Here is a 23,658-nt window from a genome sequence, read left to right as displayed (position 1 = left end):
TGGACTGACTCGCACCTGTGTCCAGCTCCATTGACACCGGGAGTCCATTTAGTTCAACATTCAGCATTATCGGGGGACACTTTGTGTTAAATGTATGCATCCCATGTAACTCTGCCTCCTGGGTCTGAGGCTCTGGTTCGTCGTGATCCGCCATGGATCTGTCCTCCTCTGCAACATGGTGGTTTGCAGGATTAACAGGATTTGCAGCTCGCCTGCACATACGTTGGAGGTGTCCCATTGTTCCTCAGCCATTGCAAACGTACTCTTTGAAGTGGCATGAATGGAAACGATGATCACCCCCACAGCGCCAACAAGATGTTGATGGCCTTCTATTCATCACCCTTGATGGTGGACTCTGAGACATCTGCGGATGTGCAGCTGCAGGCGTGGGGGCCTGCCCTGTACGTTGCGATTTGAAAACAACATCACTTCGTACACAGTACTTGTAGCAGCACTTGTTGACTGAGAGATTTGCTTAGTATTGTCACTGGTGGCAATGAACGCCCGGACTATCGCTGTGGCCTTAATCAAGGTTGGGTTCTCGACAGTCAAGAGTTTGCTAAGTATTGTTTCGTGGCCGATGTTAAGTACGAAAATGTCTCTGAGCATGTGCTCCAAATGTGCTTCAAATTTGCAATGCCCTGCAAGGCTTCTTAGCTCGGCGACATAACTCGCCACTTCCTGGCCTTCAGACCTTTTGTAGGTGTAGAACCAGTACATCGCCATCAAAACGCTTTCCTTAAGGTTCAAATGCTCCCGGACCAGTGTACACAAAGCATCATACAATTTCTCTGTGGGTTTCGCTGGAGGAAGCAGATTTTTCACGAAGCCCTACGTTGGTGCCCCGCAAACAGTGAGCAGAATTGCCCTTCGTTTGGCATTGTTCGCTTCTCCTTCCAACTCATTGGCTACGAAGTATTGGTCGAGTCGCACCACAAAGGTTTCCCAATCATCTGCCTCCGATAATTTCTCCAGGATGCCCACTGTTGTCTGTATCGTTGGATTCGCTATCTGTATCTCGTCACCAGTTGGTTTGTATGAAGAAAGAGTCTGACTGGATACTTTGAGCTCAAAGTAAAGTGTGACCTTAGTCCTTTATTGCAGATCTCCAGAGAGCTGCTCCAATCTGTGAGGCCTCCTTAAATACATGTGCTCCAAAGGGCTTATGGGATCCCTTGGGACTCCAGGGGATGAGCCTCTTGTGGCTGTACAGAGTATAGACAAGTTTACATATATAACAATGATGATAGCTTCTTCTGGTTTGAGATGGTCACGTACCAAGCACACAATGTTTCATAGTCCTTGTCCATTGGACTTAAGGGCGAGAGGAGATTCTTTATGAGTCGATAGATTTTCCGACCGCAAACCGTGAGGAGGACCGCCCGGCACCGAACTGCATCTGCCTCTTTCTCCATTTTGTTGGCCACCAAGTACTGGTTCAAGCAGGCTACAACATCTGCCCAATCTTCTCCCGACACAAAACGCTCTAGAATTCCAATTGTGCTCATTTTTGCATGCAAAGGTTCTTGTTATCTCGTCCTCAAATGTTGTTTATGCAGTAACTCAATCAACTGAATACTGTAACTTCTGAACTAGTACAAACCTGGCTCTACTTTATTAACGCTCAAAGTGATTACATTACAAGATGGCTGGCTTTTTACACCTGGGCCACACACACGTGCGCACAGCCCAATGATCTCCAACAGTGGCGCCACCTGGTGTCTAGTAAAACTAAGCATACATGCATGACATTTGCGACGAGTAATCATGGAGGAGGAGCGATGACGGATCATGGCTGAGATTTGGTGGGTGATCGTGCCGGAGGTTTGGCGAATGTTTGGTGCGGAGGTGCGGTGAATGCTTATGGCGGAAGTGCGGCGAGAAATTGTGGCAGAGGTGCAGCAAATGATTGCGGTGGAGAAACAGCAAGAGATCATGGTGGTGGTGCGGTGAATTAGGCTATGGGGCCCAGAAGAGCTGAGGGCCCAGGGGTAGCTCGGGCCGGCCCACACTGCGATATGTGTGCGTACAAGGTCCATGCAGCAGAGCTGGCCTCCCGTCGTCCTGGTTAACCCTTGCCACTGGACCAAGACCGAGCTCTGTCAAACCCGGGTGGTGGCTGATGTGCAATGGTCACCACACGTTAAAAAAATCCATGCACAGGAATCTTTCACCCCCTCAATTGAAGTTCAGGATGGGAACATCGGGTCCTTCATTGAAACATCTATGAAATCATGTGGAAGCAAGTCATCCTCATTCGATGGACCGCCCATGACGATAAGAACCCAATCCCCATTTCTGTCTCGGCCCTTGTTACTGCTACCTGTCCTGATCCTGTCCACACACCACGGGCAGTACAAGTGGGGAGACGGTTTTTAAAAGGGACCCTCAGCTTCTCTCGGTAAAAACACAGGAAAGGTTTTATTGCTGGCGACGTTGTGATTGTATTAGATTGGTTCTCTGCAATTTAGAGGCTTTCGAAATGCTTGAAAGTTCCTGTGAAAGTTCCTAGGGTTGTAGGTTCAAGTCCCACTCCAGAGACTTGAGCACAAAAATGCTGTCTTTCAGGATCAGATGTTAAACTGAGGCCCTGTCTGCGCTCGAAGGTGGACGTAAAAGATCTTGTGGCACTATTTCGAAGAAGAGCAGGAAAGTTTTCCCCAGTGTCCTGGTCAATATTTAACCCTCAATCAACATCACTGAAACAGATTATCAGGTCATTATCACATTGCTACTTGTGGGAACTTGCTGTGCACAAATTGGCTCCCGTGTTTCCCACATTACAGTAGTGACTACATTCCAAATGTACTTCATTGGCTGCAAAGCGCTTTGGGACGTCCGGTGGTCGTAAAAGGCGCTATGTTAATGCAAGTCTTTCTTTTTATTTTGTTTTATGGAATCTGATTCCAGTACCCTTTCAGGCAGTGTGTTCCAGATCATAGCAAACATCTGTTTTAAAATGTTTCTCTTCATTTCCTCTCTAGCTCTTTTGACAATTAATTTAATCTATGTCCTATGGTTCCTGGCCCTCTTGCCAGAGGAAGCCCCTTTTCACTAGTTGCTCTATCAAAACCCTACGTAACTTTCAATACCGCTATTCAATCAGTCCTTAACCTTCTCTGCCCGAAGCAGAACAATCCAAGCTTCTCAAATCTCTCAATGCAACTGAGCTTCCTCTCCCTGGTATTATCCTTGTAAACCGCCTCTGCACCCTCTCCAAGGCCTTGACATCCTTCATAAGTACGGTGACCAGAATTGGACACAATTCTCCAGCTGAGGCCTCACCAGTTTTTTGTAGAGGGTTAACAAGCCTTCCTTGTTTTAGAATCCAATGTTCCTATTTACAAAAGCAAGTCTTCATATACTTTCTTAATCGCCTGATGAAGTGGCCCTGACACATTCAAGGATTTGTCAATATGCAGCCCAGGACCTGCTACTCTCTTGCACCTACCTCAAAATAATACCATTTAGTTGAAACCGCCTCTGAACCTTCTGAATATTACTCGGTGACTTTGCTATTGCAGGGTGTGTTTGAGGTTATTAAAGTGCAATTTCCACGGAAGCTCTCCCCGTGGATTAGGATTGTTAAGGTCCCTTACCTATTGTGCAGCTGCATTGACTGCAGCTGGTACCAGGCACTCCCTGAGCTCGATGTCTCACTGAGAGATTCTCCTGAGTATATAATAGATTCTACTTCCAAAGCACTGCCTCTGTGTGTCAGTGTGTGCTGCTGTCTCCAGCTCCAACACACGTCACTGACTCTCTGCGAGGAATGGAAGCTTGGCATTTTTACTAGCGCAGGATGTGTTCTACCATTGCCTGGCAGTCATCGGTGTGGCCGGTATGTGAGTAGCAGATAGTCACCAAATGAGGGAACTCCTCTTTAATGACTGGTAACCTGTGAATGTGTGGCTGCGTGGGTGTATGTGTGTGAGAGCGTGTCTGTGTGTGTGACTGTGTTTCTGAGTGTGTGCTCGTGTGCAGTTTAGTGTGTGTACATGATTGTGTTTCTGCGTGCAAGCTACTGTGTGAGTGTGTGTGTGTTTTAAAGTCTAAGTGTAGATGTATGTGGCTGTGTGTGTACTTGTGCCTGTATGTGTCGGTCTGTGTCTTGTGTGTGCGTGTGTGTGGGGATTAAATCCATAGGATATACGGCATAGAAACAGGCCATTCGACCCAACCAGCCCATGCCGACGTTTATGCTCCTCTCGCACCTCCTCTTGTCTTTCCTCATCTAAATCTATCAGCATAACCCTCTTTTCCCTTCTCCTCATATGCTTGTCTAGCCTCCTCTTAAATGCATCGATACTATTCGCCTCAACCACTCCCTGTGGTAGCGAGTTCCACCACTCTTTGGGAAAAGAATTTTCTTCTGAATTCTCCATTGGATTTCTTGGTAACTGTCTTATATTGATGGCCTCCAGTTATGCTCTTCCCCACAAGTGGAAACATTCTCTCTGCACCAACCTATCAAAACCGTTCATAACTTTAAAGACCTCTATCAGGTCACCTCTCAGCCTTTTTTCAAGAGAAAAGAGACACAGCCCGTTCATCCTTTCTTAATATGTATACCCCTGCAGTTCTTTATCATCTGTGTAAATCTTCTCTACACCCTCTGCAGTGACTCGATATACTTTTTATAATATGACGACCAGAACTGTACGCGGTACTCCAAGTGTGGTCTAACCAAAGTTCGATACAGGTTTAGCATAACTTCCCTACTTTTCCATTCTATACCTCGAGAAATCAGGCTTGGTTTGCTTTTTTTAATGACCTTGCTAACCTGTATCACTACTTTAGCGATTTGTGCATTTATACTCCGTGTCGAGGAAATTTTAGCTTAAATTAACTCAGGCGGAGGCTTTCAGAGCCGTGCTTCGAGAGAATTTTATTTCCTAACAAGATATCTCGGAGAGCCCCTCAGTCCGCACTGAGGCAAAACTCTGAATTTTACAAGAAAACCCCCTCTATCTTTATACAGTTGAAACAGGAATTTTATCTAAAACATACCACACAAGTACATTAATCATATATTCTTGTAAATTCAATCAAAGCAAGAACTTTATCCAAAACACCTCATATGAGCATTAATCATACATCCTGTAAACACAATGGTCATTTCAGGAGGCAGACTTTTGTCTTGTCCTTGCACAGTTTCTCCCTGTCCGCATTTTAATAAGCAGAGTATCTGGAAACTCATGCAAAAACTAGACAGTCATGTATTTACAACATCCTTTGTTCCAAGATCTGAGAGGTTCGGGTGTTTTCTTTTCTAGCTCCACTAATTTAATTAACTCAGCAAGAAGTGAACTTAACCCTTTCCTTAAAAAATAGGGCTTAGATCATTTTCTTCCACAATTCCCTCCTTGTTGATCTTTTACTAGATCAACACAGTTTCTTATATATTCTTTTCTTGTTCAAAAGGGGGTTCATACCCCTCAGGGTAGGGTCGCATTTTAAGACATTCCTCTTCATTGTAATCATCTACTTTTCCCTCTATGCGATTTAACCTTCCTTTTATGGGCACACTTTTCCTTTCTACTTGGGATGCCAAGCTCATTACTTGACTAATTAATTTTTTCAATTTTATCCATATTCCACAAATGATTATTAACAATGTAAGCATAACTACACCCATGATTATTATGGGGTGTACAGCTAGCTTCAGTACTGCGGAAGCTTTTGGGGACCATCCGAAAAACACATCCCACCAGTGGTGTACCGTCAAAAAGGTAACTTCATCTGCGATTCTTACTAGCTGCCCCTTTTTGTAACTCATTTCGACTCTAAATTGGTGGATGTCTCTGCCTCTTTTTGACAGAGCTTCCTCAATCTGCTTGTCTTTACGTATCAAATTGTGCAGTCTGGTCAAATTAATTACAGGTGGTAAGGGTTCAATCTTGTGCACAGACAGATATTTTTCTACATTTTGCCATTGCCCGAAGGTATAAGTTCTTTTTTCTTCAGGGTCATACAGGGTATAGACTCCTTTCACGCATTTATTAATGGGGGGCCTATACAGAATTCCATCCAGATAGACAGATTTATTTCCTGTCATACAGATCTCATTCTGTCCAATTTCCATAATATCAGTATAATTTGTCGGCTTCAGTTCCCACTTACATACTCCCTTCCATACTTTTCCTTCTTCAAGTAATTCTTCCTCCTGTCTGACTCTCCTTACTGCTAAAATGATCAGAACGCCCAATGTCCATTTATAGTTTTTCCAAAAGTCCCACCTCATCTTCTCTTTTCTGTTTACTTCTATAACACTCTTGAACTAATTCGTTACAATAACAACACGCAAGCACGATGGTAACCGTAACCAAAATAATAAATGCCCAGGCTGGCGCACAAATGAGTTCTGACATTCGTCCCTGGATTTTTTTAGTAACTATAGCTAATTTTAAGTCCAAAATACCCAAAATAAGTGAACACAAAATAAGGGCAGGTACAGTTCTTGAGCGAGAAGATGGCTGTTTTCTTAGTTGGGCGACCGTAGCTCGTCCTGGTTCAATGTCTTTTCTTTCGGCTGTGATTCGTCGGGGAAATAATATTTACAGCGGGTTGCATGCACCCAGTTCGGGTGCTTTTCCAACTTCAAAGCGGTTGGTGTTGTGAGGATTATCTGATATCGTCCCTTCCACCTAGGAGAAAAAGATTCTTTGTTTAATGTTTTTACTAACACTTGATATCCAGGCCTGAAAGAGTGCATATTTCCTTCCGACGGGGGCACCTGTGTCTGCTTTCTTTGTTCGTGCAGACTACTCGCTATTTCACACATGGCCTGAGCATACTTTAGTGATTTTTCATCATTCCAAATTAATGCTATCTTTTCAGCCACCAGTGGTGGTTTTACGCCGGTAGGCATTGGTCTTCCCAACAAGGCTTCATGTGGTGTCAACCCAGTGTTTCGGTTTTTTTGCTTTCTAATTGTATACAGTACCAATGGTAAGGCATCTGGCCACTTTAGTCCTGTCTCCTGACATACCTTGGTGAGGGTAGATTTTATTATCCTATTTACTCTCTCTACAATTCCCGAGGACTGTGGTTGATATGGTATATGTATCTTCCACTGGAATCCTAATGCTTCTGCAAGATTTTTCACTATTTTTCCTGTGAAGTGTGTTCCCCTGTCACTGTTGATTCCCATAGGTATCCCATATCTTGGTACTATTTCTTTAAATAGAATTTTTACTACTTTTCGGGCATCGTCTCTCCTAGTGGCATACGCTTCTACCCATCTTGTGAACATATCTACTATAACTAATAGATACTTGAGACCTGATACTGGAGGCATGTGGACAAAATCAATTTGCAAATTTTCAAAGGGCATACTTGGCTGGGGTAGATGATCATATTCAGCAGGTGTTTTACCTCTGTTATTTTGTTGACAAATTTGGCATGTTCTAGCAATTCTTTTCAATTAATACTGTTATTCCTGGTGCATACCATTGTGCATTAATAGCATGTATCATCCCTCCTTTGCCCATGTGAGCCTGACCGTGTGCTAGGCGAAACAGGGGCAAAAATAGAGACCTAGGGCAAACAGTTCGCCCATCAGGGTGATACCAAATGTCGTTTTTGAGAAAACAACGTTGGTGTTCCCAAGTCCTTCTTTCTTGTATAGTAACTTGTTGTTGGGCTGTTTTAAGTTGTTGGATGTCAAGCATCTGTGGAGGGGAGACTGAGACTGCTTGAAGGCAGTCTGCCTGTGCCGAAGCGGCCTGTTTGGCTGCTGCGTCAGCCCTCCTATTTCCTACTGATACTTCATCCTCACCGGTTGTGTGAGCTGCACATTTGATAACGGCTACCTTACTTGGCAACTGAATGGCGTCTAATAGATTAAGCACCAGTTGAGAGTGCTTAATATGCTTTCCACCAGAGGTGATAAAGCCTTTGTTTTTCCACAGTTGTCCAAAATCATGGACCACCCCGAATGCATATCTAGAATCAGTATAGATATTAGCAGTTTGATCTTTAGCTATTATACAAGCTCTAGTGAGGGCAAACAATTCAGCAGCCTGAGCCGAGGTTCCGGGAGGCAGGTCAAATGCTTCAACAGTTTCGTGGGGGTTTACAATAGCATAGCCTGCCAAAAGCAAATCATACGACGGTCTGTACGATGATCCATCCGTATAGAGAATAAAATCTGGATTGTCCATTGGCTCTGTGTGCAAATCTGGTCTTGGTAAGGTGGCTATTTCCACTGTTAACAGACAATCATGCTGTTCTGGATCCTCTACTTCTCTAGTAGGAAGAAAGGTGGCTGGGTTCACTACCGGTGCACGTCGAAAGGTATAGTTAGGGTGTGACAGCAGTAATATTTCATAACCTGTTCTTCTAGATGCTGTAAAGTGTTGTGTGGCAGCTGAATTCAAAAGTAATAACACAGCATGGGCTGTAATGACAGTACATGGATAGTCCAAAACAATAGGTACCGACTTCTCCACCATGACCGCAGTAGCAGCTACAGCACGTAGACATGCTGGCATTCCCCTTACTACTGGAGGCAGCAAAACCGAATAATAAGCAACTGGTCTATTTCCCCCACCATGTTCTTGGGTTAGTACTGCTGTTGCAAATCCTTCTTTCTCATTCACATACATCTGAAAAGGTTTTCCATAATTCGGAAGTCCCAACGCCGGAGCATTAGTAATGGCTTTCTTTAACTGTGTAAATGCCTCCTCTCTCTCTGGGGTCCACTCCACTTTGGGTGGGGCATCATTTAGGGCAGCTGATCTTAGGACCGCATCCCGTTCTCGATAATCGGGGATCCATTGTCTACAGTACCCAACCATCCCCAAAAATGACAAGATATCTTTCTTTGTCTTTGGTATGGTGGCACTTTGAATTGTCTGAATTCTTTCTGGTCCTAGCTGCCTCTGACCATGAGATATGTGAAAACCCAGGTACTGGACTTGAGTCTGACAAAATTGTAACTTTTGTAACGGCACTCGGTGCCCTCTTTCACATAGGTGCTGTAACAGTTTCAGGGAATCTTGCATGCACCTGTATTCGTGGCTGGAAGCCACAAGCAAATCGTCTGCATACTGCAGCAGTACAGACTGGTCTGATAATGAACAGTCTTCGAGGTCTCTTTTTACTGCTGCTGCATATACTGCGGGGCTTTCGGTGTATCCTTGGGGCAACCTGGTCCATGTGTACTGCTGTTTCTTGTAGGTGAAAGCAAACAGATACTGACTCTCTTGATTTAACAGGATGGAGAAAACGGCTGAATACAGGTCTATCATAGTAAAGACAGTTGCTGTTAGTGGGATAGCAGATAGTATAATGTTGGTGTCCGGTACCACAGGCGTGATAGGGACTACTATCTTATTAATAGCTCTCAGATTTTGCACAAATCTCCACTCGTTCGGCCTATTAACCTTTAGTATGGGCAGTATCGGAGTGTTACACGGGTTATGTGTCTTTTCTAGAACTCCTTGTTCCAATAATGCAGAAATGACTGGCTCTATCCCATTTTCTGCCTCTGGAGGCAGTCTGTACTGCCTAATGCTTGGTAACACGCCGTTCTTTATCAATTGTACCCGATGGGGTACTGCAGAATGTACTTGCCCAACATGATTCTTATGCTTTGCCCAAAGTTCAGAGGATACTTGATTCAATGCCATTGGCAGCTTAGGGCTTGGTTGTTCCGGGGGTTGCTGTTTTTCAAAAGTGGAGGCATGTTTTTTTTCTTTCCACTGGAGAATCCCCCTGTTGTGGGTGATAAAGTCTATCTGAACATTTTGCAATTCTATTACTGCCCAAGGTTGATAGCCTTGTTGCTGTTTTTCTTTTTCTATTCCTACAATCATGGACCCATATCTTTAGGTTTCGCTAGCGGTTTTACAGACAATGTCAGATGGGGTGTCAAATTCTCTTCTCGAAACCGCTGCTGCTGTAAGGGTGTCAAATCCATGGCTACCCCCAATCCTTCTGGTCCAAAATAAATGCGGGGCGTAGCTTCTACTATTTCTTCTTTATTTAAAAAGGATTGTACCAAACACTGGTAAGTTTCAGCTTTTTGTCGAGTGTATCAGGCTGTACAATGAAGCTGAACTGCCTCAAAGCTTGTCAAAATTATATACATCAATTCTTCAGTATTAGAGTCAATTTTAGCTTATAAATGTTGTATATCTTCATGTATCAAGGGGGAATAGAAGTTGCCATTCAATTGCCAACAATAGAGGGCAGCCTTTTCTTTGTTATCTTCCCTTTTCTCTTCTTCAATCCCTTTAAAGAACTGATGGATTTTATTTGGAGGGAGCTCCATGAACATCCCTTCCTTTGTGCAATAAATTGTGGCTCCTAGTTTGTACAAAGTCTATCTTCCCAATAAAGGGAGAGGTGTTGTTTTAGAGACTCTCAAAGTCTCATTATTAACTTGTTGTCCTTCAACTATCAATTTGGTAGGTTCAGATAAAAATTATTTCATGGGGATACCGGCAACTTAAGACGGTGGTGTTGCTTACAGGTAGTCCCACAGAGGGTGGTACAGAAGACATAGTAGCACCGGTATCCACCAGGAATTTCACATAAGTGTTTCCCACTTTTACTATTGCTAAAGGGTTTTCTTCTATGTCTGCTGATAAGCGGAGGGCTGCTGCTTGTACCACTAAGGCTTCGGGGCATCCCTATGCTAATTGGTACGGATTGGGGTTAGAGAATGAAAGCTGAGGGGCCAATGAAGGTGGAGGTTCGGGGAAATCCCTTTGTAACCCTCCAAGCTGTTTCGGTGGGCATCAGCAATCTCGAGCCCAATGCCCTTTCCTTCCGCAATTTCTACACTCATCTTGGGAGCGATCGCGTTGGGGCCACTGTCCTCTTCCTCTTCCCCGTCCTCGTCCCCCAAACCCTCCTCTATTATTCTGTGCTTGTCCTCTTCCCTTTTGTTGATAGTATTGATCTGTTATTTTAGCCTTGTTGTCTTTATAGGTGAATAGTCCCTCCCTATCCATATTGGCCAGTACTGTAATTGTCTCCTTCCAACTTTTTCCTTGCCAGTCCAAAGCCTTTATTTTGTATGTTCTTGTGTGTTGCGGCAACATACAATTTAACAAGGTTTGCACTGCCAAAGGTTCATTTTGATCCATCGGTATTCCTGCATGTTCGTCCCACTATTTTTCCATCTGCCTGCAAAATCTATTATTGATTCTTCTGCTTTCTGCAAGCAGTGGGTGACTTCCCCTATATCTACATGCTTTTTAGCCCGTTGCAGAATTGCGTTCTTTCCTCGGTGTTTCAGCCAATGGGTTAATGACTCGTTGCCGGCATCCAGCAAGTCATCATTAACTCTCCAGTCTCCATTTTCCCCTGTTGGAATGTGGAACATATCTTTTACTCCCTGCCAGGAAGATCCATAGGCCGCTTGCAATAATAATTTAACATCTCCTGGGAGTGGATTGTAAATTGTACACGTTTGCTCAAGCCAGTTGTGAAATGCTACCGGTTTCCTTACCGGATTTGGGGCGGCCGAGATCATATCTCTGGCTTCTCCAGGGGACCATGGTTTTAAGACTGCCGTAGTTCCTATCATTACCCTAGGATTTTGGTCGACGGGGGTTTGGGATGTAGAGTCGGCGGCTTCTCTTTTAGTCACTTGCCCTCTTGTTGTTACCCCTTCTCCGGAGGCTCTGGCTTCCCCTGACGCAGATGCTCCCGGGTCTCCTCCATCGGCTCCTCCACTAGGTGGCTGATCCGGAGGGGCTGCTAGTTCCCTCGGAGCTTGATTTCTATGGGCAGCGATTATTTCTATAAGTTCCTGCCAGCTATCTTCTTTTGGGGATTCTATACGGGGATAGAGTCCTACTGCTGGTGCTGAGGGGATAGGAAAATCCGGAGGACTATAAGAGGGAGGTTTTTCACTCTCCCCTCTTTCTTTTTCTTCTGATTTATTTTTAGGGGGTTGATGCCTTTTAGCAACCTCTGTCCATTTTTTAAAACAGTTTTCCCTATAGTCCCTATCCCAAGTGGGGTATCCCCCTCCTTCCTTGGTTGTTTTTCTCCACTCTTCAATCAAAGACAACTTAAAACTTCCTCCATATGGCCAATCCCCATCAGACCAACCGTACAAATCGCTACTAAACGTTACCGCGTATCTGTCATCTCCTGTTTCCTTAATTACAGTGTCCGCCGGCGAGCCGGGCGGCACAATAGGATCTCCTACCTTCTCTCGTTGCTTTACTACCTTACGGATTCTTTTCTTGGTCTTAGGATGTACTTTCATTCTTTCAGTCGAGAGGTCGTCTTTCTTTGCTTTTCTAGGAGCTGGGCGCGAGCGCCCTGCTCGACTAGAGCCGTTTCCCATTCTTCCGGGTGCAACGTCTCGCGACCTTTTCTGAAATGAGAGTTAGGACAATCCTACAAAATATACAGTAATTTACAAAGCGCTCACCGGTGTTCTCTCTTCCGCTCAGCTCGGGGTCTCTTTTTGCCTTTTTGTTATTTTAGCTTATTTGCGGTAGCTACCTTAAATTATGCCTCACCCCCTCCAGGGGATCTCGGCGGCTCGTCCCCCTTTCAGCTAAGACGGCCTAGACACCTTCCTCCTTTCAGCTATGAAGGTCCTTAAAATTCCTCTTTTCTCTTTAAAAGTTAAATTTAGTTCTTTTGGATCTCGTTTTTATTTAGAGATCCTGCCTGACTACGTCAGAATATGTAGAGGAAATTTTAGCTTAAATTAACTCAGGTGGAGGCTTTCAGAGCCGTGCTTCGAGAGAATTTTATTTCCTAACAAGATATCTCGGAGAGTCCCCTCAGTCCGCACTGAGGCAAAACTCTGAATTTTACAAGAAAACCCCCTCTATCTTTATACAGTTGAAACAGGAATTTTATCTAAAACACACCACACAAGTACATTAATCATATATTCTTGTAAATTCAATCAAAGCAAGAACTTTATCTAAAACACCTCATATGAGCATTAATCATACATCCTGTAAATACAATGATCATTTCAGGAGGCAGACTTTTATCTTGTCCTTGCACTATTTCTCCCTGTCCGCATTTTAATAAGCAGGGTATCTGGAAATTCATGCAAACACTGGACAGTCATGTATTTACAACATCCTTTGTTCCAAGATCTGAGAGGTTCGGGTGTTTTCTTTTCTAGCTCCACTAATTTAATTAACTCAGCAAGAAGTGAACTTAACCCTTTCCTTAAAAATAGGGCTTAGATCATTTTCTTCCACACTCCGAGATCCCCTTGTTCCTCGACCCCACCTAGACTTGTACCTTCCAAGTAATAAGGGACCTCCCTATTCTTCCTCCCACATTTATCTGTATTGAACTTAATGTGCCAATTATATGCACATTCTGCAAGTTTATTAACGTCCGCCTGTAATTTGTTACAGTCCTCCTAATTATTGACTGTCCCCTCTATTTGGTGTCATCCGCAAATTTAGAAATTGCATTTTTGATTCCAAGGTTTAAATCGTGAATAGAAATTGTGAACAACAGTGGTCCCAGCACTGATCGATGTGGGACACCTAAACGCACCTTCTGCCATTGTGAATAGCTACCCTTTACATTTACTCTCTGCTTTCCGTCTTGAAGCCAGCTAGCTATCTATACTGCTACTTGTCCCCAGACTCCACATTCTCTGCTCTTGTTTATTGGTCTATTATGGGGTACCTCATCAAAGGCCTTTTTAAAATTTAGATAAATGACATCTACTGCATCTCTATTGTCTACTCTCTGTTAACTCTTCAAAATATTCAATGAGGTGGTCAACAAAGACTTTCCCTTTTGAAATCCAGGCTGAATATTCGTTATTATATTTTTGGTTTTTAGATGTTCTTCCATGTTCTCCTTTAGTAGGGATTCCATTATTTTTCCGACCACCGATGTTAAGCTGACTGGTCTATGAGTGTGTATATGCGAGTGTTTGTGTATTTGACTGTGATTGTGTGTGCGTGCAACTGCGTGAGTGTCTTCCTGTTTCAGTGTCTGTGTGTGTGTGTGTGTTTGCAACTATGTTTGTGAATGCATTCTGTTTTGGGTGCTTGTTTGTGTGTGTTGGACAGAGGGAGTCAGTGAGAGATGGGGAGAGCTGGACACTTGGAACTTATTGTGCGATGGAGAGAGTTGGAAATGAAACGCCAATGAGTGAAAGAGAGCGTTGGACAAATGGAGCTCTGACTGGTGAGGAACGTTAGTAAATGGGAGATCGGTGAGTGACAGAGAGCTGGTAAGTGGAAAATGATTCAGTGAAGGGAGAGATGGACAACGGGAACTCATTCATAGAGGCTGATTGAGTGATGGAACGATAGCTGGAACTGGAGTTCTGATTGCTGATGAGAGTTAGAAATTGGGAGCTTATTGGATGACTCAGAGAATTGGACAATTGGGAGCCCATTGACAGATGCAGAGAGCTGGCCAACCAGAACTCACCGAGTGAGGTGGTGAGAAAAACAAAGGGATCTCATGGAATGAGGGAGAGAGTTGGGCAATTGGAACATTGATTGGTGGGATTTGGAAAATTGGGGCTCATTCAGAGACCGTTAGAGATTGGAGACTGGAAACATTGATTTAGGGTGGGAATTGGATACTGGGGGTGCCATTCAGTGACTGGGAGAGGATGGACGTGGAAGCTTAGTGATTGCTGATGGGAGCCGGGCAGTGGCAGTTGATTGAGTACCATAGATAGTTGGACAATGGCAGCACACTGAGTAATCGAGTGAGTTGGTCAATGAAGATTATAAGAAATAGGATCAGGAGTAGACAATACGGCCCCTCGAGCCTGCTCCACCACTCAATAAGATCACTCATGGTTGAATGACTTTCCCACCCAATTCCCATACCCCTTGATCCTTTAAAATCATAGAATCATAGAAATTTACAGCACGGAAGGAGGCCATTTTGACCCATCGTTTCCGCTCCGGCCAACAAGAGGTTATCCAGCCTAATCCCACTTTCAAGCTCTCAGTCCATAACCCTGCAGGTTATAATAATTCAAGTGCACATCCAAGTACTTTTTAAATGTGGTGAGGGTTTCTGCCTTTCCCACCCTTTCAGGCAGCGAGTTCCAGGGCTCCACAACCCTCTGTGTGAAGAGATTTCCCCCAAAATCCCCTCTAAACCTTCTACCAATTACATTAAATTTATGGCCCCTGGTTGTTGACTCCTCTGCTTAGGGAAATAGGCCCTTTCTATCCACTATATCGAGGCCCCTCATAATTTTATACAACTCAATGAGGTCTCCCCTCATCCTCCTAACAAACCCAGCCTATCCAATCTGTCCCCATAGCTAAGATTCTCCACTCCCAGCAACATCCTCGTAAATCTCCTCTGTACCGTCTCCAGCGCAATCATGTCCTTCCTGTAATGCAGTGACCAGAACTGCATGCAGTACTCCAGCTGTTGCCTAACCAGTTTTTTGTACAGTTCAAGCATATCCCCCCGGCTCTTATATTCTATGCCTCAGCTAATAAAGGCAAGCATTCCATATGTCTTCTTAACCACCTTATTACCTGGCCTGCTACCATCAGGGATCTACATCCCTGATGTGGAATGTATATGGTTAGAGCTGCAGAACGTCAAAGGACAAAAAAAGTTAGTGGGAGTTGTTTACAGACCTCAAAACAGTAGTAGTGATGTTGGGGAGGGCATCAAACAGGAAATTAGAGGTGCATGCAATAAAGGTGCAGCAGTTATCATGGGTGACGTTAATATGCATATAGATTGGGCTCACCAAACTGGAAGCAATGCGACGGAGGGGGGTTTCCTGGAGTGCATAAGGGATGGTTTTCTTGACCAATATGTCGAGGAACCAACTATGGGGGAGGCCATCTTAGACTGGATGATGTGTAACGAGGGATGATTAATTAGCAATCTAGTTGTGCGAGGCCCTTAAGGAAGAGCGACCATAATATGGTGGAATTCTACATTAGGATGGAGAATGAAACAGTTAATTCAGAGACCATGGTCCATAACTTAAAGAAGGGTCACTATGAAGGTATGCGGTGTCAATTGGCGAGGATAGATTGGCGAATGATACTTAAGGAGTTGACAGTGGATGGGCAATGGCAGATATTTAGAGACCGCATGGATGAACTACAACAATTGTACATCCCTGTCTGGCGTAAAAATAAAAAAGGGAAGGTGGCTCAACCGTGGCTATCAAGGGAAATCAGGGATATATTAAAGCCAAGGAAGTGGCGTACAAATTGGCCAGAAATAGCAGCGAACCAGGGGACTGGGAGAAATTTAGAGCTCAGCAGAGGAGGACAAAGGGTTTGATTATGGCAGGGAAAATAGAGTACAAGAGGAAGCTTGCAGGGAACATTAAGACGGACTGCAAAAGCTTCTATAGATATGTAAAGAGAAAAAGGTTAATAAAGACAAACGTAGGTCCCCTGCAGTCAGAATCAGGGGACGTCATAACGGGGAACAAAGAAATGGAAGACCAATTGAACAAGAACTTGGTTCGGTATTCACTAAGGAGGACACAAACAACCTTCCGGATATAAAAAGGGTCAGAGTGTCTAGTAAGAAGGAGGAACTGAGGGAAATCCTTATTAGTCAGAAAATTGTGTTGGTGTCATTGTTGGGATTCAAGGCCAATAAATCCCCAGGGCCTGATGTCTGCATCCCAGAGTACTTAAGGAGGTGGCCTTGGAAATAGCAGATGCATTGACAGTCATTTTCCAACATTCCATCGACTCTGGATCAGTTCCTATAATGTGACGGGTAGCCAATGCAACCCCGCTTTTTCAAAAAGGAGGGAGAGAGAAAACAGGGAATTATAGACCGGTCAGCCTGACATCGGTTGTGGGTAAAATGATGGAATCAATGCTTAAGCATGACATAGCAGCGCATTTGGAAAGAGGTGACATGATAAGTCCAAGTCAGCATGGATTTGTGAAAAGGAAATCATGCTTGACAAATCTTCTGAAATTTTTTAAGAATGTTACCAATAGAGTGGACAAGGGAGAACCAGTTGATGTAGTGTATTTGGACTTTCAGAAGGCTTTCGACAAGGTCCCATACAAGAGGTTAATGTGCAAAGTTAAAGCACATGGGATTGGGGGTAGTCTGCTGACGTGGATTGAGAATTGGTTGGCAGACAGGAAGCAAAGAGTAGGAGTAAATGGGTACGTTTCAGAATGACAGGCAGTGACTAGTGGGGTACCGCAAGGTTCTCTGCTGGGCCCCAGCTGTTTACATTGTACATTAATGATTTAGAGGAGGGGATTAAATGTAGTATCTCCAAATTTCCGGATGACACTAAGTTGGGTGGCAGTGTGAGCTGCGAGGAGGATGCTATGAGGCTGCAGATTGAATTGGATAGGTTAGGTGAGTGGGCAAATGCATGGCAGATTAAATATAATGTGAATAAATGTGAGGTTATCCACTTTGGTGGTAAAAACAGAGAGACAGACTATTATCTGAATGGTGACAGATGAGGAAAAGGGGAGGTGCAACGAGACCTGGGTGTCATGGTACATCACTCATTGAAGGTTGGCATGCAGGTACAGCAGGCCGTTAAGAAAGCAAATGGCATGTTGGCCTTCATAGTGAGGGGATTTGAGTACAGGGACAGGGAGGTTTAACTACAGTTATACAGGGCCTTGCTGCTCCCGCGATGGCGGGACTGTCATATCAAGAAAGACTGGATCAACTGGGCTTGTATTCACTGGAGTTCAGAAGAATGAGAGGGGATCTCATAGAAAAGTTTAAAATTCTGACGGGTTTAGGCAGGTTAGATGCAGGAAAAATGTTCCCAATGTTGGGGAAGTCCAGAACCAGGGTTCACAGTCTAAGGATAAGGGGTAAGCCATTTAGGACTGAAATGAGGAGAGACTTCTTCACCCAGAGAGTGGTGAACCTGTGGAATTCTCTACCACAGAAAGTTGTTGAGGCCAATTCACTTAATATATTCAAAAAGGAGTTAGATGTAGTCCTTACTACTCGTGGGATCAAGGTGTATGGCGAGAAAGCAGGAATCGGGTACTGAAGTTGCATGTTCAGCGATGAACTCATTGAATGGCGGTGCAGGCTCGACGGGCCGAATAGCCTACTCCTGCACCTATTTTCTATGTTTCTATGTTTTTCTAAGATTAGGGCTCATGGGGTTGGGGGTAATATGAGTAGCATGGACTGAGGCTTGGTTAATGGACAGATAATAGAGAGTAGGAATAAACAGGTCATTTTCAGGATGGCAGGGTACAACTAGTGGAGTGCTACAAGGATCAGTGCTGGGACCTCAGCTATTTACAATCTATGTCAATGACTTAGATGAGGGAACTGAGCATAATTTCTCCAAGTTTGCTGCTGATACAAAGCTAGGTGAGAAATATGCTGTGAGGAGGATGCAATGAGGCTACAAGGGGATAGGAATAAATAAGTGGGTGAGCAATAAGATGGTAGGTGAAGTATAATGTGGGGAAATGTGAAATTATAGGTAGAATGGAAAAGCAGAATTGTGAAATGTCGGTATTCAAAGAGATTCGGATGTCCTTGAACACAAATTACAGAAAGTTAACATGGAGGGACAGCAAGCAATTAGGAAGGCAAACCTTTATTGCAAAAGGCTTGGAGTATAAGAATAAGAATGTCTTGCTGCAATTATATAGGGATTTGGTGAGACCACACCTGGAATACAGTGTACAGTTTTGGTCTCCTTACCTAAGAAAGGATATGCTTGGGGGTGTAACGATGGTTCACTGGATTGATTCCTGGGATGAGAGATTGAGTCCTATATTCTATGGAGTTTAGAATATTGAGAGGTGATCAAATTGAAATTTGTATAATTATTAGATTGCTTGACAGGGTCATTGGTGAGAGGCCATTTCGTTTGACTGGATAATTTAGAGGTCATAGCCTCAGGATAATTGGTTGGCCATGTAGGACTGAGATGAGGAGAAACTTCTTCACTCAAAGTGTTGTGACTCTTTGGAATTCTGTACCACAGAGTGCTGTGTATGCTCAGTGATTGGGTATAATCAAGGCTGATAACAATAGATTTAAGGGATTAAGAAGTTTGCAGGTGAGGCTAAAATCAGCCGTGTCGTTGATAATGAAGATGAAAGCTGTGGACTGCAGCAGGATATTAATGTACTGGTCAGGGAAGGTTCAAGAAGTTGATTCCTGAGATGAAGGGGTTGTCTTTTGAAGCAAGGTTGAGCAGGTCGGGCCTATACTCTTTGGAGTTTAGAAGAATGAGAGGTGATCTTATTGAAATATATAAGATTCTGAGGGGGCTTGACTGGGTCCATGCAGAGAGGATGTTTTCCCTCCCTGATGTCGAGAGTTGGAAAAGGGAGGTGAAGGGAGTGACTGGTTGTGATTGGATAATGGGAGACCATTGGGTAAGGTAGAGAGTTGGGCAATAGGAGGCCACTGAGTTAGGGAGTGAGTTGGAAAATGCAAGTCCATTGAGTGACTGGTAGAGAGTTGTACAATAGGAGCTCATTAAATGATGGAGACAATTGAACAATGAGAGCACATTCAGTGAGGGCCTGAGTTGAACAATGGGATCTCATCGAGATACTGCACGATGGGAACAGCGACCGGGGTGATAACGACTGTGTGCACGGTGAGCTACCTGTGCAATATCCCGCGCTACTTCACCTACGTAGCCGTTGATGTCCGCGACCCGTTCCCAGTCTGCAGGCTCCGCAAACTTTGTACCAAAACCCCCTCGGCAGCATACCTTTGGTCCTGTACCATCTTAACCCCTCTCATTCCCTACGTGTGCATCTTGCTGCTCAACGCTCTCACTGTCAGGTACGTTCTCGTGGCCAGTCGGGTCCGCAGGGCATTCCGGGGTCAAGGTGGCGATGGGAAGCAAGTTGACCCCGAGATGGAGAACCGGAGAAGGTCCATCATCCTGCTCTTCGCCATATCGGGCAGCTTCATCGTGCTGTGGATGACCAGAGTGGTGGTCTTTGTGTTCCAGGAGATGTTGCTGGACATGGGCCCCATGGTCATCGTGATGCAGGTCGGCGACATGCTGATGTACCTGAACTCCTGCACCAACACCTGCATTTACGCTCTCACCCAGGCTAAGTTCAGGGAGGAGATGAGGCGAGCCATCACACAGCCCATTCATCTGTTTCTGAAGCTCTCCAAAGACTTAAAACCGAAGGAGAACTCGTCAGCTCATCGGTTTCACCCAGAAGCTGCCCGCGGAGGTGGGGGTGCAGTCTAGGAAGCGGTACCCGGCTGGGATTCTGCTCATCTCGTACAAATAACTAAAAGTTAATTTAAAAACAGAGTTGTGAGAAAGTGAGTCGGTGCGTGAAAGGGGCAGGTTGAGTTAACAGAAATAGGGGAGGACAGAAGGTGAAGCTGGGCTGTCCAGGACTAATTATCACTGGAGCAGTTCTACGCCCCCTTTAGAGTTTCTAATTCTTCTCACTGTTTGAGATTTACATCATCCAACACTTCCACCTTTCCACATCTGCAAGGCACACATCAGGAGTGTGATGGAATACTCTCCACTTGCCTGGATGAGTGCAGCTTCAACAACACTCAAGAAGACCCACGACATCCAGGACAAAGCAGTCCATGTGATTATCCACCACTTAACCGTCCAGTCCCTCCATACTGGTGCACCATGACACAGTGTGTACCATCTCAGGGAAGAGGTGATACTCTGTTTTAGTCATGTTGATTAAGGGATAAATATTGACCAGGACACCTGGCATAACTCCCCGGCTCTTCTTCGAAAGAGTGCCACGCGATCTTTTATGTCCACCTGAGAGAGCAGATAGGGCCTCGGTTTAACGTCTCACCCAAAAGACGGCACCTCCGAGAGTGCAGCAGTCCCTCAGTACTGCACTGGGAGTATCAGCCTAGATTTGTGTGCTCAAGTTCCTGGAGTGGGACTTGAACCCACAACCTTCTGACTCAGGGGTGAGGGTTCTGCCCACTGATCTACGACTGGTCTACCCCATAGGTTTTGATTTCCACAAATGGAGGAGGGAGCGTGGGTAACAGATAAACTGATTCACAACATAAGGACATCCCAAAGCAGCTCGCAGCTGATGAATTACGTCTGAAATGTAGTCACTGTTGTAAAGCAGGAAATGCGGCAGCCAATTTGTGCACAGCAAGCTCCCACAAACACCAATGAGACAAATGACCAGTTTGGATAGGTGTTGCTTGTGAGAGGAATGTTCGCCGGGACTCCAGGAGCACTCCCTGCTCTTTCAATAGTTGCATGGCATCTTCTGGACTGGATTCTCCTCCTCATTCCTCCGTGAAATCGGGTGGGGTTGTGGCAGAGAAAGGGGTCAAAGGCGGGCAGTGAGGCCTATCGCCCATTAATTGCCCGATATCCATTTCCGTCCCCCTGCGTCACTCCCCGTGTGTGCTCATGAACATGAATCAAGGAAGGACGGTCGGTGAAAGGATCCACCAGGTGGAGTAAAATGCAGAATGTTACCTGGACGCCAAGGGTTAAATTACGAGGAGCGATTACACAAACTAGGATTGTAATCCCTGTAATTTAGATGATTAAGGGGTGATCTGATTGAAGATTTCAAGATATTAAGGGGAATTGATACGGGAGTTAGAGAGAAATTATTTCCACTGGCTGAGGATCCTAGGACCAGGAGGCACAGTCTAGAAATAAGAGCCAGACCTTTCAGGATGAAATTGGAAACATTTCTACACACAAAGAGTGGCAGAAGTTTGGCACTCTCTTCTGCAAACACCAATTGATGCTCGATCAATTGTTAATTTTAAATCGGAGATTGACAGATTTGTGTTAACCAACGGCATTAAGGGATCGGGGCCAAGAAGGAGTTCGGTCACAGATCAGACATGATCTCATTGAATGCTGGAAAAGGCTCGAGGGGCTGAATGGCCTTCTCCTGTACCTATCTTCCTATGAAAGTGCACAAGGGAAGGAGCATTCAGATGTGAAGCGTGGAACTGTGTGACCATTCGGTTACGATACACACCATCCCTGCGTCGTACAATAGGTCTGTTATAACACCTCCTCCCTAAGGTCACCCGGTCAAGCCATTAAACTGTTTTTAGTCACTGCGCCCTTGCATGTTGAGTGCTACCATTTTGAATCATGTCTTCCCTGAATCAATTGCACTGAATTGAAATATAAAATGCTTTTTATTCTCATAAATAAACCTGTTAAAAGCCAAGCCGAGCCTGGGTGTCGTTGTGTGACACGCAGTGATGGTGGGACCCAATCCGTGTGGAGATGATGGGGGCAGGGGGGAGCCTCAATTTAGGGGGCCGGAGATTTACAGGAAATGGGCGGATGCCTCATTAATATCTGCACATCAGGGGTCAGCATCGCAGTTAAGACCCTGATCCCATTTCAATCTCGGCCCGTCATGGTGCTGCCAGTTCCCGATCCCGTCATAACACATTACTGCGCTCACACTTGTTAAAGAGGCGGGGTCCTTATCAATAATTTGCTTCCCCAAATCAATAGGAACATAGGAATGGAAGGGGGTCATTAAGACCCTCGAGCCTGTTCCGCCACTCACTTCGATTTTGGCTGATCCGTATCGGAACTCCATCGACCCGCCTTGGTTCCATAACCCTTAATACCCATACCCAACAAAAACCTATCGATCTCAGCTTTGAAATTGACCCCCCGCACCCCGCAGCCTCAATAGCTTTTTGTGGGAGAGAGTTCCAGATTTCCACTCCCCTTTGTGTGAAGAAATGCTACCTGGCTTCACCCCTGAATAGCCTGTCTCTAATTTTAAGGTTCTGCCCCCTTGTTCTGGACTATCCCCACCAGAGGAAACAGTTTCTCTCCATCTACCCTATCAACTCCTTTTAATCATCTTAACCACCTCAACTGCATCACTCCTTAAATCTTCTATACTCAAGCTTAATAAAGGGATAATTAAGTGTAATAACCTTCTTATACCATGAATATCAGGTGTCACGGAATTATTCAGTACGCAGCTACGTATACATATTTAAAAATAAAACTTACTATCACACTTAGAATCATAGACATTTATGGCACAGAAAGAGGCCATTCGACCTATTGTGTCCGTTCCGTCCGACAAAGAGCTATCCAGCCTAAACCGACTTTCCAGCTGTTGGTCCGTAGCCCTGTACGTTACGGCACTTCAAGTGCATATCCAAGTACTTTTTAAATATGATGAGGGTTTCTGCCTCTACCACCCTTTCAGGCAGCGAGTTTCAGACCCCCACCGTTCTCTGCGTGAAAAAAATTCTCAAATCGCCTCTAACGCTTCGACTAATGACTTTAAATCTTGATGATGGTTTGGTTGAGAATTGAAATGTGTGAGAGATCTGAGGTCACTATCTTAGGCTTTTACAATACCAAAGATTCATCACAAACTGTCAGTTTTATACATTTCTCTCACTCACTCCATGTGACTATCCACACAATTCTGCATTATGCCATTATACGTTAAAATACAATTTAATTGACTTGGACATTATCAATAACTTTAGTGTTTACAAGTTATTTTTCCATAGACTGGTGCAGTTCCCTTACTTTGTTATTTTTCTGATAGGTTCACTCTTGTTTCATATAATTGCCATTCCACCAAGTTTCTTTTAAATTAATTCTTGGGATATGGGCATCGCTGGCAAGGCCGGTATTTAGTGCACATCCCTAATTGCCCTTGAGAATGTGATGATGAGACGGCGTCTTGAACCCCTGCAGTCCGTGTGGGGTCAAGGTCTATTTCT

At 44.6% G+C, this 23,658-nt stretch overlaps 1 protein-coding gene across 1 annotated transcript; it reads left to right on the top strand.

Annotated features, from left to right (window-relative positions):
* The first annotated feature begins 276 nt into the window (after nt 1-276).
* On the top strand, nt 277-20,158 carry LOC139240770 (uncharacterized). Its single transcript, XM_070869250.1, has 2 exons — nt 277-401; nt 19,495-20,158. The coding sequence occupies exons 1-2, from the start codon at nt 277-279 to the stop codon at nt 20,156-20,158; spliced, it is 789 nt and encodes a 262-aa protein (XP_070725351.1).
* Nucleotides 20,159-23,658: the final 3,500 nt, after the last annotated feature.

The sequence above is a fragment of the Pristiophorus japonicus genome, chromosome X (genome assembly GCF_044704955.1).
Source record: "Pristiophorus japonicus isolate sPriJap1 chromosome X, sPriJap1.hap1, whole genome shotgun sequence".
Taxonomy (NCBI): Eukaryota; Metazoa; Chordata; class Chondrichthyes; family Pristiophoridae; genus Pristiophorus; species Pristiophorus japonicus.
Note: the sequence above shows the minus strand (reverse complement) of the source record. Positions and strands in the feature narration are given on the sequence as shown.